Genomic DNA, 14027 nt, shown 5'->3' with positions numbered 1-14027 from the left:
GGAGAAGCATAAGACATATTAATTGACAGACAGGAACTGCTGTCTCTGAGGTTGATACAAGTAATTTATTACTTTAGAAATGAATGCCACCTCCAGAATGTGCTTCATTAATTTCAAATTTAGTTTTAATTTCAAGCTGTTGCCCCTTGAGAAGAATAAGGTGGCAAATTATGTTTGAAGAGCAGATTTTTTTTTTTTTGCTCCAAAGAAACACCACATTTTAACTATTTAATTTTACAAATAAATGTGCCCATCTACTTTGCTTCGTTTCCCCAAGAGCCGAGAAAATGTTCTAGGTAAGGTCAGCACTTACTAATGCTTTCTTTTTTCTTTCTCTCCTCCTCCGTGTGTCTCTTCTTTCTGTCCTACCTGTTCCACCTGTTATCAATGCAGCCTATGTTTCAGATGAGTTAAAGGCTGCCGCCCTGGTAGATGAAGACATAGATCCAGAAGAGAGCCCTGCAGATGGAGAGCCATCGGCCAAGTACATGTGCCCGGAAAAGGAGCTCAGCAAGACCTGCCCCAGCTACCAGAACTCCCCGGCGGCCGAGTTTTCCAGCCACGAGATGGACAGCGAGTCCCACATCAGTGAGACCAGTGACCGGATGGCCGACTTTGAAAGCGGCTCCATCAAGAACGAAGAGGAGACCAAGGAGGTGAGCATCCCGCCAGAAGACACGACCGTGTCCGACAGCCTGGAGCAGATGAAGGCCGTGTACAACAACTTCCTCTCCAACTCCTACTGGTCCAACCTCACCCTCAACCTGCACCAGCCGTCCTCGGAGAAGAACAACGGGAGCAGCAGCAGCAGCAGCAGCAGCAGCAGCAGCTGCGGCAGCGGGAGCTTCGACTGGCACCAGAGCGCCATGGCCAAGACGCTGCAGCAGGTGTCCCAGAGCCGCCTGCTGCCCGAGCCCAGCCTCTTCAGCACGGTGCAGCTGTACCGGCAGAGCAGCAAGCTCTATGGCTCCATCTTCACCGGGGCCAGCAAGTTCCGCTGCAAGGACTGCAGCGCCGCCTACGACACCCTGGTGGAGCTGACCGTGCACATGAACGAGACGGGGCATTACCGCGACGACAACCACGAGACCGACAACAACAACCCCAAGCGCTGGTCCAAGCCCCGCAAACGCTCGCTACTGGAAATGGAAGGCAAGGAGGATGCCCAGAAGGTGCTGAAGTGCATGTATTGCGGCCACTCGTTCGAGTCCCTCCAGGACTTGAGTGTCCATATGATCAAAACGAAACACTACCAAAAAGTGCCTCTGAAGGAACCCGTCACTCCCGTGGCAGCCAAAATCATCCCAGCCGCTCGGAAGAAGGCCTCGCTGGAGCTGGAGCTGCCCAGCTCCCCGGATTCCACCGGCGGCACCCCCAAAGCTGCCATGGCGGACACGAACGACGCGCTTCAGAAGAACTCCAACCCGTACATCACGCCAAATAACCGCTACGGCCACCAGAACGGGGCCAGCTACGCCTGGCACTTCGAGGCCCGCAAGTCTCAGATCCTCAAGTGCATGGAGTGTGGCAGCTCGCATGACACGCTGCAGGAACTCACGGCCCACATGATGGTGACCGGCCACTTCATCAAGGTCACCAACTCGGCCATGAAGAAGGGGAAGCCCATCATGGAGACGCCCGTCACGCCCAGCATCACCACCCTGCTGGACGAGAAGGTGCAGTCTGTGCCCCTGGCTGCCACCACCTTCACGTCCCCCTCCAACACGCCTGCCAGCATCTCCCCAAAACTGAACGTGGAGGTCAAGAAGGAAGCTGACAAGGAGAAAGCCGTCCTCGAAGAGAAGCCCAAGGAAAAGGAGAAGGCCTGCGAGGAGGAGGAGAAGTACGATATCTCTTCCAAGTACCACTATTTGACTGAGAATGACCTCGAAGAGAGCCCCAAGGGCGGGCTCGATATCCTCAAGTCCCTAGAAAACACAGTCACATCGGCCATCAACAAGGCCCAGAACGGCACCCCCAGCTGGGGGGGCTACCCCAGCATCCACGCCGCCTACCAGCTCCCCAACATGATGAAGCTGTCTCTGGGCTCCGCGGGGAAAAGCGCACCCCTGAAGCCCATGTTTGGCAACAGCGACATCGTGTCCCCCACGAAGAACCAGACCCTGATCACTCCACCCAGCAGCCAGACCTCCCCCATGCCCAAGACAAACTTTCACGCCATGGAGGAGCTGGTGAAAAAAGTCACCGAGAAAGTTGCCAAAGTTGAGGAGAAAATGAAGGAGCCCGAGGGCAAACTTTCTCCACCCAAGCGGGCCACCCCGTCCCCGTGCAGCAGCGACATCAGCGAGCCCATCAAGATGGAGGCGTCCAGTGATGGGGGCTTCAAAAGCCAGGAGGACAGCCCCAGCCCCCAGCGGGACGGCTGCAAGGAGGGGAGCCCCCTGGCAGAGCCGGTGGAGAATGGCAAGGACCTGGTGAAGCCCATGAGCAGCGGCCTGAGCAGCAGCACAGCCATCATCACCGACCACCCCCCCGAGCAGCCCTTCGTTAACCCTCTGAGCGCCCTGCAGTCGGTGATGAACATCCACCTGGGCAAGGCCGCCAAGCCCTCCCTGCCTGCCCTCGACCCCATGAGCATGCTTTTCAAGATGAGCAACAGCCTGGCCGAGAAGGCGGCGGTGGCTACCCCACCACCCTTGCAGTCCAAGAAGGCGGACCACCTGGACCGCTATTTCTACCACGTCAACAACGACCAGCCCATAGACTTGACGAAAGGCAAGAGTGACAAAGGCTGCTCTTTGGGTTCAGTGCTTTTGTCGCCCACGTCCGCATCCCCGGCAACCTCCTCATCCACGGTGACAACGGCGAAGACATCTGCCGTCGTATCATTCATGTCAAACTCGCCGCTACGCGAGAATGCCTTGTCAGATATATCCGATATGCTGAAGAACTTGACAGAGAGCCACACGTCAAAGTCCTCCACCCCTTCCAGCATCTCTGAGAAGTCTGACATTGACGGGGCCACCCTGGAGGAGGCTGAGGAGGCGACGCCCGCGCAGAAGAGGAAGGGCCGCCAGTCAAACTGGAACCCCCAGCACCTGCTCATCCTCCAGGCGCAGTTCGCCGCCAGCCTCCGGCAGACCTCGGAGGGCAAGTACATCATGTCGGACCTGAGCCCCCAGGAGCGCATGCACATCTCCAGGTTCACCGGGCTCTCCATGACCACCATCAGCCACTGGCTGGCCAACGTCAAGTACCAGCTGCGAAGGACAGGTGGGACAAAGTTCCTCAAAAACTTGGACACCGGCCACCCTGTGTTCTTTTGTAATGACTGCGCGTCACAAATCAGGACTCCCTCCACGTACATCAGCCACCTCGAGTCACACCTGGGCTTCCGGCTACGGGATTTGTCCAAACTGTCCACTGAACAGATTAACAATCAGATAGCACAAACCAAGTCACCGTCAGAAAAACTGGTGACGTCCTCCCCCGAGGAGGACCTGGGGACCTCCTACCAGTGCAAACTTTGCAATCGGACCTTTGCGAGCAAGCATGCGGTTAAACTTCACCTCAGCAAAACACACGGGAAGTCCCCTGAGGACCACCTTCTGTATGTTTCTGAGTTAGAGAAACAGTAGCGTTTGCTTTTGATTAAAGTGACTGTAATTCGCTTTGAGGTAAACTGTTGCAGGCACCTTGAGGCCCCTCTGTCTTGTTCTTGGCACATGTTCTTATTTTAACTGCAGAGAACCACTCTGGGCTGGACTGTTTTGTATAACTGTACAGTGTTTAATAGAGGTGCATACTCAGCTGTTGTTACTGGTAAAATATGAAGGTTAAAACGCAGTGGTAAGTGTTTGGAACTTTGTGTAAATGGGATTTAGTTGTGAGCATCCCCCGATGCTTCAAGCTGCATGCATTAACAGACAGTTTAATTAAGCATTTATGACGAAACCGGGCACACTTTTCCACGCGGCTCAAGTGTGCCGGCATTTTTCACCCTTTCATCTTTAGCCCTCTGAGTACTTTGAAGCACTTTTGCATTAATTTGGTTAAAAAATAAAATAATAATAATAATGTATGAAGCTCTGTTTTTTAAACTCCTTACCAGCTTAGTTATAATTAATAATATGAACCTCCATTTATGCAGGTCTGCAGGGGTATAACACGCCTTGAAATTTAAAAGAATATTATTTTCACATTGAAACATAGATGTATATATTGTATAGATTTCAGACTCTCTTATGAAAAATGTGATTGTGGGTAAATGACCTTTTTTCCTGCATTTATAGCAACAGTGTTTTATGTACCTGCTATGCTCTGGGCATAAGCCGTGCCTATGTATAGTGTATATTTCTTTTTCTTTTTTTTTTTTAAGGTCTATGGGTTTTGTTTTTTACATGCAAACATTGTAAATTATACAGAAGATACCACAGATAGCATTTATAAAGTATACAGAAACATTATCTGAAAGCAAAGTATGATTGTTTGTTTTGCTATACAGTACATCTATATTGATAGAGGTTCACGTTTAAATTATACATATTTATTAGCATCATATTATCATTTGTTTTGAGCAGTCTGAATAAACGAGGCCAGGAGATCCATCCATGGCAGGCATCATAACTATTTTGCACATTATTTTTAAAGGTATTTATTAGAAATCAAAAAAAAAAAAAAAACACGCTCAAAATAAACTCAGTGCTCAAAGGGTTAAGTCTATTTGAAAAGGAAAAAAAAAAAGAACAAAAAAAAAGAGAGAGAGAGAGAGAACTTGTACTGTATTTCCTAAACATTGATAAAGCCTTTAAAATGTTTGTACTGTAATACTTTGCTTAAAAGTCACGAGGCATTCTGTGATACAACCTCTTTTACTTATTTATAAGCCCTCTTGGTTGCTATTCCATATTGTAGGACGCCTTTTCATTTCAATTGGTAACTTTCTGTTTTGTTCTTCCTAATTATTCTCCCAAGATCCCACACTGCAGCTTTATCTTTAGGCTTATGAAAGGTAACCCGTGGTTACCGGCTCTCCAAGTGATTCTGTTCCTCTCCATTTTTGGCAGTTAATTTGCAGAAGTAACTGACAGCTGACACCATATGAGAACCTATGTATAAAATATTGGCATGTAAGCAGCGCAGACACTCTGTGCCCTGTTTTGTTGTTGACAATGAACCACCATCATGTGACTCTTCATATAACCCTCTTTTCTACGGCAGCATTAAAATTGTCTTTTTGCTATAATTTTGTGTTGCGTTCACAATTATGTCTGAAATGTGCTACGACTAACGAGCACATTAAAATTAAATTGTATGCGATCTGTTTATGACTGAGTTGGTTGCTGTGTCTGCCAGGTGCTGGCAGTCGGAAGCCGCCCGTAAATCAAGGGAGTTTTAGTGAACTTTGGGCTTGGAGAGCAGCGAGCATTCACTCAGAGGCGGCGTGGACAGAATTTTTCCCCAAGAATAAAAATGCAAAAGAAAGGAAGATGTTCCCGTGGGGTTAGATTCTTGCTGGGCAGGCGATGTTATCCAGTATCCATAGTGGAGCCTCGGTCACACCTGGCGACCCGCATGGGGGCGGGAATTGGGTCTCCCATCTGGATGAGAGAAGTCCAAGTCAGAGCCCTGAGCCCTGCCCATGGCAGATGGGACGAAAGGTTTTTGGGCGATTCCTTCCTGTTGATTCGGGATTTTCAAGGAGCAGAAAACAGAGCCCAGCTGGGCAGGTAGACCCTGGGGTCCATGCTCTCTCTTCTGTGCTAAAGTGAGCACAGATAACGAGGTGTAGGGGGGCGGGGAGCCTGAACCCATCCACGGGAGGAGTGGGGAGAGCATTTATATGATAATCACAAGCTTTTATTAGCCCCGGCAAATCATGCCAACAAAACGCTGGGAACATCATGTAAAATTGTAAAATACCTTTATTACTATATTCAGACTACTCTTGCAGTTATGTGGAATTGTAGCTCCTAACCTAGAATTATACAAATGAGAGATGTATTACATCCATGTAATATATAAAACACCTCCACGTTAAAAAAATACTCTTTTATTAAAAATTTAAATTAAGCCCTTTCAGAGATGTTCGGCAACACGCCTACGTGGTTTTTTTTTTTTTTCCCCATTCATCCCCACCCCTTTTTGTCAAGATGAGGCCAAAATTTCTGTCTGCTCTACTTTCTCTCGGCAATCCATCTCTCTCTGGGTTTTCAGAGAGAAACTCACTGGAGTTTAAAACGGGTTTCTGGCAAGTGGGGAGGTCTGTCCTGGCTCTGCTTGCCCTGTGGTGCAGATAGTCGGACTGTGGCCTCAGGCACTGCGGAGGGGCTTTCCCTCTGGGTCTCCAGCCTTGTCGTCTTCCCCATCTCCCCCCGGGTGGCCGGGAGTCCCTCCCAGCGCTCCTCTTCACCCTGTCTGCCCCTACCTGGGACGTCGTAGGTTTCCCCCGGGGGCCCGGCTCCCCCCTGGAACCCGGCTGGGGACAGATACACCCTCCCTGCAGTGCCTTCCGCATCTTCACATCCTGGAGCCCAGATTTCCACTCTTGAATTTTTCACAGGTTAAATATAGCATCGGTTTATTAGAATCCAAAGTCCTGCATCTAACAGATTAAACTGACAACACTTCCATCACCACCAGGGCCCATGTGGCTTGAAGGGAGAGGGGATTTGTGCAAGTGAGGCTGGGAACCCCACCCCGCATTTACAGTTTGGGAGAAGAAGCTGATGCCCTGCCCATCTCCTCCTCACCCTATCTGCAGGGTTAGCTTGAGGGCGTCAGTTTGGGTATAGAAGTGAGGAGTTATGGCCAAGACAGGTAGCAAGTTGTATGACTCACTTGGCCCCCGAGGGTATAGCCAAGAGAGGGCCACTCATACTAATGGGGCCCAGAAATTAGCTTTACCTCTGGAGGATGCGGTGACCAGGCTGTGAAGGGCCTGAGGCGTGAGTGCAACCTGACCTGGTACAATGGCAATTCCCCAACCATGCATCATGGCAGGAGGTGGGGCTGGCTGGGACCTCATCCGGTTTGGAAATGGAGGGTCGTTTACTCTCAAGGTCATCTCATCAAACCCTTCCCTGGCTGGAGCGTGAGCCGCTGTCCGAAAGAGCCTTCCAGTCACAGCCCAGAATGGCCCTGATTTTCCTGAGATCAGTAGGGAAGATCTAAAGTTGCATTCCAAGTGCAATGTAGATGTGCACTAGTTCTCCTACCGTTGATGTTGATAGAGAATGTGAGAGCAGGAAGGAAGGGTCATCCAAGTCAGGTCTTTAAACGATTGCAGGGAGGCGGAGGGATGGAGCCAAGTGAGGGAGGTTTTAATCACAGGTGTGCAGGTGACCCCGACCTCACCCCGCCCAAGCCCAGGCTTGTTGCAGCCTTACTGTATATCTTCGAGCCATCACATTTACGCAGTATCTTAAAATAACATTTGTGATAAATGTGCAATTTAACTAATTTATGGTGCTATGATGTGCTCAGGGCTACATGCAAGATGAAAATCTTAAATGGAGCTTGAACAGCTCACTTCACAACAAGAAATCAATATGCCACATCTTAGCTATTCGCTGCCGTCAACATTTAGCAAAAAATATCAGTGATGTATCTTTAAGTTTGAGGCAGCAAGAATTCTATAATTAACCAAAATCTTACATAGTTAAAGAGGGTGGGTTATGATGAAGACCCAGATCTCCCTGGCATCTTCGTTCTATTTTCATTCTGCAAAAAGGAAAAAAAAAAAAAAAATATTGATAACCACCAAAGAGGCGTTTCTTTGCCGGTGCTAAGGAGAGCTTAGGTGGAGGTGGTTAGCCTGGGAGGGTTCCCCAGCAGATCTCAGGGCTGTGGTCTGCAGATCTAGAAGAATTCATTCTCTTAAAATCAGACCACGCCAACTAGGTGGACTTCACGGCCCTCAATCCCTGACCTACCTATTGTTTCACAGACCTGGTGACTGAGTACTTGACAAAAGGCCATAGTAACTGCCAACTCTGGGGAGAGTCAAGCTCCCATCTTGAGAGCAGAACCCTGAAGAGAGGAGTCTGAGAGTGGTCAAAAGACAGGAGATGATGGGAAGAAACAAGGCCGCAGTGAACAAATCCGGTACTGAAACTATTGTCTCCCGAGATTTCTAAGTCATCCAATAGAAAAAAAAAATCAAAGGATTTTATTTTTTCAGATTCATCTGTGCAGCTCTTTTGAAATTGGAAAATTGCAATCACATTTTATTCTGTTGACTATTTAGCACAAAAATAATCCACTTGGTATTAAAGGAAGCAATCATAAGAATGAAAACACACAAATCCCAACACCACTCTTTAATAATAAATACTTTAACTTTAAAATAATAGCTATTATCCTTTTAGCTAATGGAGAAATTACCATTTTTACTCTGCCAGATAGTTATTCTTTTGGTAATAGAAACACTAACCTTTTTTCTCCCTAGGGATTTATTAGTAAGCACGTGTATTCTTTGGCAAAAGGGAACCTGAAAATGCATTTCCCTGGGGACCTGGCGCCAGTCGATGCCTTTCAGCCCGCAGCTGACCTCGGAGACACAGAAAAGGTACTTGCGCTTCTGCTCCCACGCAATTCCAGGGTGTGCTGGCCTTTGCAAAATATGCTATAGTTAGCTTCAAAAACCATCTCACTCCTTTGGGGGAAGGCCTCAGCTCTGTCTCATAGCATAAAGCTTCTGGGAGGGGAATCTTCTCCTGACAAACCCCACCTCCCTGTGTGTGCGATATGGGAGCCTCATTGCTGCCGAGGCCTGGACTCCCGGGATCAGGGCAGAGCAGGGAGCAAACAGGATTTTGTTTCCAGAGAGATGCTCACTCTGTACACAGACATCAGATTTCCCCAGGTCAGAGGCGGATGCACCATTTTAAGTCTCCAAAGATCTGACAGGAGGGCACCCCTAGGAGGATTGTAAAGGCAAACATTTGGGTGGGCTTTGATGGTTCCCAAGGCATCGCAAATCACCCTCGATTTGGGACCATGTTCCCAAATCCCATGTTCCCTGCTCAACCAAAACAGTGGATTTGCCAGATTGCTGGTCAGTGACCCGACAGTCCCACACAGCCTGATGGTGACTCAATCAGCCCATGGCTGTGGACATCAAGAGTGACTTAAATCGAAGTTAGCAGCTTCTTCAGGCTCGGCATTCAGGGGTCAGTGCCCTTCCCTACTTCCAAAGAGCCAGGTGTTTTCAAAATTAAATTCTAATGATAAAAGATCAGAAGAACTGCTTTTCCACCACCTTTGTATAATGTCATGTACTAATATATTCTTAATAAATCATCCCTGATGATAATGATGATAAGCAAGGTGACCTCTTTCCAGAGATTAACATCCACAATTAGCTACTCAAGAATTAGGATACACTATTATTTACTGTCTAACCTGAGCAGTCCAACATAGTGGCCATCAGCCACACGTGGCCATTCAAATTTAAATGAAATAAAGTGAAACATTTCATTCCTCAGTATTACCAGCCACTTTTCAAGCGCTCGGTAGCCACATATGGCTAGTGTCTACTCTTTCGGACAGCACAGATATGGAACATTACCATGATCACAGGACGTTCGCTTGGACAGTGCTGTCTATACCATTATTTAAAAGTTTTTTCCTAATTAAGAGCTCAGACCTTAATGATGAAAGTGTGTTTTTAGTCCATGGGTATTTCTAAGAATCTTTATTTTCCCAATATGGGTGCAGGCAACATTCTCATGTGCTAATATCTCTGATCAAAGCCAAGGACACACATAATTAACCTTGAGCATAAAATTATAAACAGAAGTGCAGGCATCAGTGTATGAAGTTGCGGATCGTTCCCCCTGCTGTGGGTATTGTCTGGGCTGCAAACTCCAGAGCCCAGAGAGCTGATGGATGTGGTCATGACCTTGCTTTGCCCTTAGCTGGCGATGAATCAGGCAGTCCCTTGCTGCTCTCTTTGCCCAGATGGACTTGAATCCTTTCCTGGGACTTGAAGACTCAAGACATGACTCTGAGACTGGCATGGCTCTGAGTCCCGACACGTGAGGTCCAAGGGTTCCGTGCCCACCCGTGCCTGCAGACCCCACCATGCCTCTATCTCCTCTGCTGTGGCCCCAGGCAGCAGCAGGGGGTGGGGGTGGGGCCCTATCCTGCTCTCTCTTTAAAAATTAAAATATATAAATAGGACTTGGGAAACGACTTTTAAATTTGGAGGGTTACGTTTGAAAAATTATTGCGTTTCAACATTTCACTTCCATTATTTTTTTTTCCCACAGCAGGATTCCAGGACACATTTACGACCGTCATAATTGTGAGTTAGAGATCTCCCAGGCCAAGTGAAATGAAATTACGAGAAACTGAAATCTGTTTTAATTGGAGCATTTATGGAAAAAAGAAGTCAGGGTGGCTGCTTTTTTCCTTTATGTGACTCTGGTTCATAGCCGTACCTGTGTGTCCAGAAACCAGGCCTGGGGGAACTTGGGCCAAGATAGAGTGGGGAGGAAAGGAGAGAGAATGAGGTAGGTGTGTCAGAAAGGAGTCATTTTCTTAGCTGAAAAAAAAAATGGAGGTACAGTCGCCGGAGTTCCGCCTCAGTGACCATGAAACCGAGTCGGCAAAAGCTGAAGGACCCGGCTCCTGAAAGCCTCATCAGGGCTTGTCATCGCTCTAATGAATATCATTTAAATTGCTTTGTATATTGGTGGAGTTTGGATGTCGATTTAATTTGTGCATGTGTTTGAGTTCTTCTGCTTGGCTAGGCTAACAGAGAAGCAGCCGCTTAATGAAAACTGAGTTGGTGACAGTGTGATGCGCTCCAACCCAGTCAAATGGGTTTGAAGGGCTATAGTGACAGGCCTCAGACAGAAGCCGCTCTGGCTGAGGGACGAGAAAGGAGGCTTTCCTGCTGCACAGGGGCCTGCCGGGTGGCGAGGCCGACTCGCGTGGCTGTGCAAAACTCACACACGCAGTCTTTGTGTGGCTTGGCCCAAGCTCAGTCCCGTGGAATCCCGCTCCAGGCAAAAGGGACCGTGCCAGTGGAATCGGGGTCCTTCGGAGTCTCCCCTCCCTGTGGTTAAATGACACCTTGATGGGATTGCTGGGACTGGCAGAGGTAAGGGGAGACTCGGAGCCCACTTCTCAAGTAAGGGATGTATCCTGAGGCTCCCAGCTGACATGGCAAGAGAACACCCTCATGGGCTTCTACCCCCAAAAACAAAGGTCTCCTCCCACCCCGAAGTGTCACCCTACCCAGGTGTGGAGAAGCTCAGCTCTCTCAAGATGGTCACGTGCCATCTTCTTCTTGCTTCTTCCCAGCTATCCTGGGAGGGAGGCCGGCGGGGATACCTGCAGGGCCCATCTACAGAGGAGGCCCGGGATGGGCACTGTGTCCTGCTCTGGCCCACAGTTGCTATCAGGAAGGTCAGCCAGCCTTCCGTTTGCAGAAGCTTTAGGAACACAAGAACGTGAAGTCGCTCAGTCGTGTCCGACTCTTTGCGAGCCCATGGACTGTAGCCTACCAGGCTCCTCCGTCCATGGGATTTTCCAGGCAAGGGTACTGGAGTGGGTTGCCATTCCCTTCTCCAGAGGATCTTCCCAACCCAGGGATCGAACCTGGGTCTCCCGCATCGTAGGTAGACACTTGACTGTCTGAGCCACTAGGGAAGTTAGGAACACAGGCTGAGCACAAACCCATTCATCTGCTGACCCTACGCTCAACCCTCTACTCCAAAAGAGCCATAGTTCTGGGAAGAGTTTGACACTCGGCCCTAGTGTTTCACTCAGAGACTGAGTCCTGGCTCCAGCTTCATTGCAGGCTCCCCAACTGCCCAGATTCCCCTGGAGGTACTGATTCAGGGGGTGGGCCCAGGCCTGAGGGCTGGGACAGGGTGGGGGCAAGACAGCATATAAAAAGAGACCCCTTTCCTGCCTTCTCTATGCTCTCTAACCATTGAACTTCACACTGTTTTCCCCAACTTCTCTTTATTTCCTTTTCAAATATTGTCAATATTTGCATTATCAACAAAGTAGCACAGAACCTGGGGGGGAAAAATCACAAAGGAAAGTGTGCTTGGCCTCTGAGCCACTTCCTCTGCTCACTAGATCCCCCCCACCCCCATCCCTGCAGGACTCTGTTTGTGGGTGAAGGGTAGAGGGGAAGACAAGCGCTCAAGTTTGGAGAAGAGATGAGCTCATTCTACATCGGACTGAAAGCCAGAAAGGCGAGGTGTCCAAGGGAAAGTGAGCCTCTCTCTTCCTGTCGTCAGGAGCCAAGGGGATGAGGGGATCAAGGGGAGGAAGTGCTGGTGAGAAGATGGTGCCTTGGGCATGGGCCTACTGAAGATTGTGGGAGCAGACACAAGGTGGGTGCCAGACACCCAGAGAGTCATAATTTCAGGGGTCCTTTGGTACACAGCCCATTTGGCAGTGGGGCTGGCTTTCTTGAAAATGGGGACCCATGCTTTTGTCTTGAGAGAAGCTTCTGTGAGCCCAAGACATGGGGTGGAGCACTGGCAAGATTTCCTTGGATCCTGGACAAGTCCCATCTCAGGGAGCTGGACCATGAGACCAGAGCAAAGTCACCCCCACCCTAGGCCCAGCACCCAGAAGAAAGAAATAATGCCTGAGACCCATCTTGAGCTGTCCTGGCCTCTAACAAGTTTGGAGTCAAGCTGGAAAAAGGAGACAAAGCAATAGTGACAAATAAATAACAGTGTCCAATTATGAATGAGATTGGACAGAAAACAAAGAGAAAGATTACAAGTCTCTGTCTCCAGATTTCAAAGTGCCCTGGCTGCGAGCCGATCTTTAGACTTGACAGGTCGGACTGGACCTTGAGGGATGGATAAGATGTGAACTCACAGGAGGGACAGGGGGATGGCCTCTTTTGTAAGAAATCACAGGAAGGCTGGTTGCTTAGCTGCCTCTGGCTTTGCCTTGAGACGGCAGGACTGATGGCAGAGCCTCTCGCATCCTAAGAAGCAGATCTGAATCCTCTGAAATTAAATATTACTGCAACAATTGCAGTAATAGATGTTTTTTTTCTTAATCCTATTCCAGCTGGAGGCCTTTCTAGGATTTTCTACTGTAGCTTCTTGACCATTTAGAGCTTCTGGCGCCTTTCTCAAAAGTTTGTACACCTGCTTAATCACAGGGGCTGTGGGCTGTCTGAGATCTACTCACAGGCCTTGGAAGGGGATCCCAGTTGGCATAAGTCACCTTCTAGAACTTTTAATTAATGTGGTACCCATTCATCTCCAGGCTTGGGGGGTTCGGGGGTGCTTGTCAAGATGCTGTCAGCAGGGGTTTCCTCTAGATCTTAAGCAAAGAAAGCAAATTTGGTTCACAAGACCCTGATGCTGGGTAAGATTGAGGGTAGGCGGAAAAGGGGATGACAGAGGATGAGATGACTGGATGGCATCACTGACTCAATGGACATCAGTTTGAACAAACTCCAGGGGATAGTGAAGGGCAGGGAAGCCTGGCATGCTGCGGTCAATGGGGTTGCAAAGAGTTGGACATAACTTAGTGACTAAACAGCAGCAAACTGAAATTCAGGCATACCGGCTTTAGCAATCTTGAGAGGAAACACTTTCCATCACAAGAAGGGGAGCCCAGGACCAGGGCCTTCCTGGACCAACAGCTGTTATTCTGATGGGCGGGAGGTCAGAGTCCCACCTCAACCTGCTTTCAGCCCAGAGCAGCAGGATGCTCTCTGCCCCAATGTCAGGTTCAACCTGTACACTTAGGGTTCAAGTTTGGGCTGTAGATGGCCCCGTTTACCAGTTGAATGTGTTCCCTCTGTGCATCTTGAGTAATGTCAGCTTTGCTAATGAGGTGATGAACCCCAGTGAACCTCTTAGAACCTTAGAGTGGCTCCCCTGAACAAAGGTCTCAATTTTCCAAAAGCCTAATGAGAAACTAGGATGTAGGGATCCCATGGGACCCCAGGAGCAGGCTCTCCTGATGGAGGTATCTTCTCTTCCTGGGGCCAGAGGTGTACCAGGTTGGATGCCACTGACCTCAGGAATCTCTTGGCCACTCTTCCTGAGTGGCTAGCTGGAGGCCCA

General features: G+C 49.0%; 1 protein-coding gene across 1 annotated transcript in view; it reads left to right on the top strand.

The window, feature by feature from the left end:
• The window catches only part of TSHZ3 (teashirt zinc finger homeobox 3), a 69607-nt gene extending 64321 nt beyond the window's left edge, over positions 1-5286 (top strand). The window contains exon 2 of the mRNA XM_065925721.1: positions 394-5286. Coding sequence (XP_065781793.1) covers positions 394-3599 — 3206 coding nt within the window. The 3' untranslated portion in view covers positions 3600-5286. The remainder of the gene's footprint in view (positions 1-393) is intronic.
• Positions 5287-14027: the final 8741 nt, after the last annotated feature.

The sequence above is a fragment of the Muntiacus reevesi genome, chromosome 2 (assembly GCF_963930625.1).
Source record: "Muntiacus reevesi chromosome 2, mMunRee1.1, whole genome shotgun sequence".
NCBI classification, from domain to species: Eukaryota; Metazoa; Chordata; class Mammalia; order Artiodactyla; family Cervidae; genus Muntiacus; species Muntiacus reevesi.
This window is presented reverse-complemented; position numbering and strand designations above follow the sequence as displayed.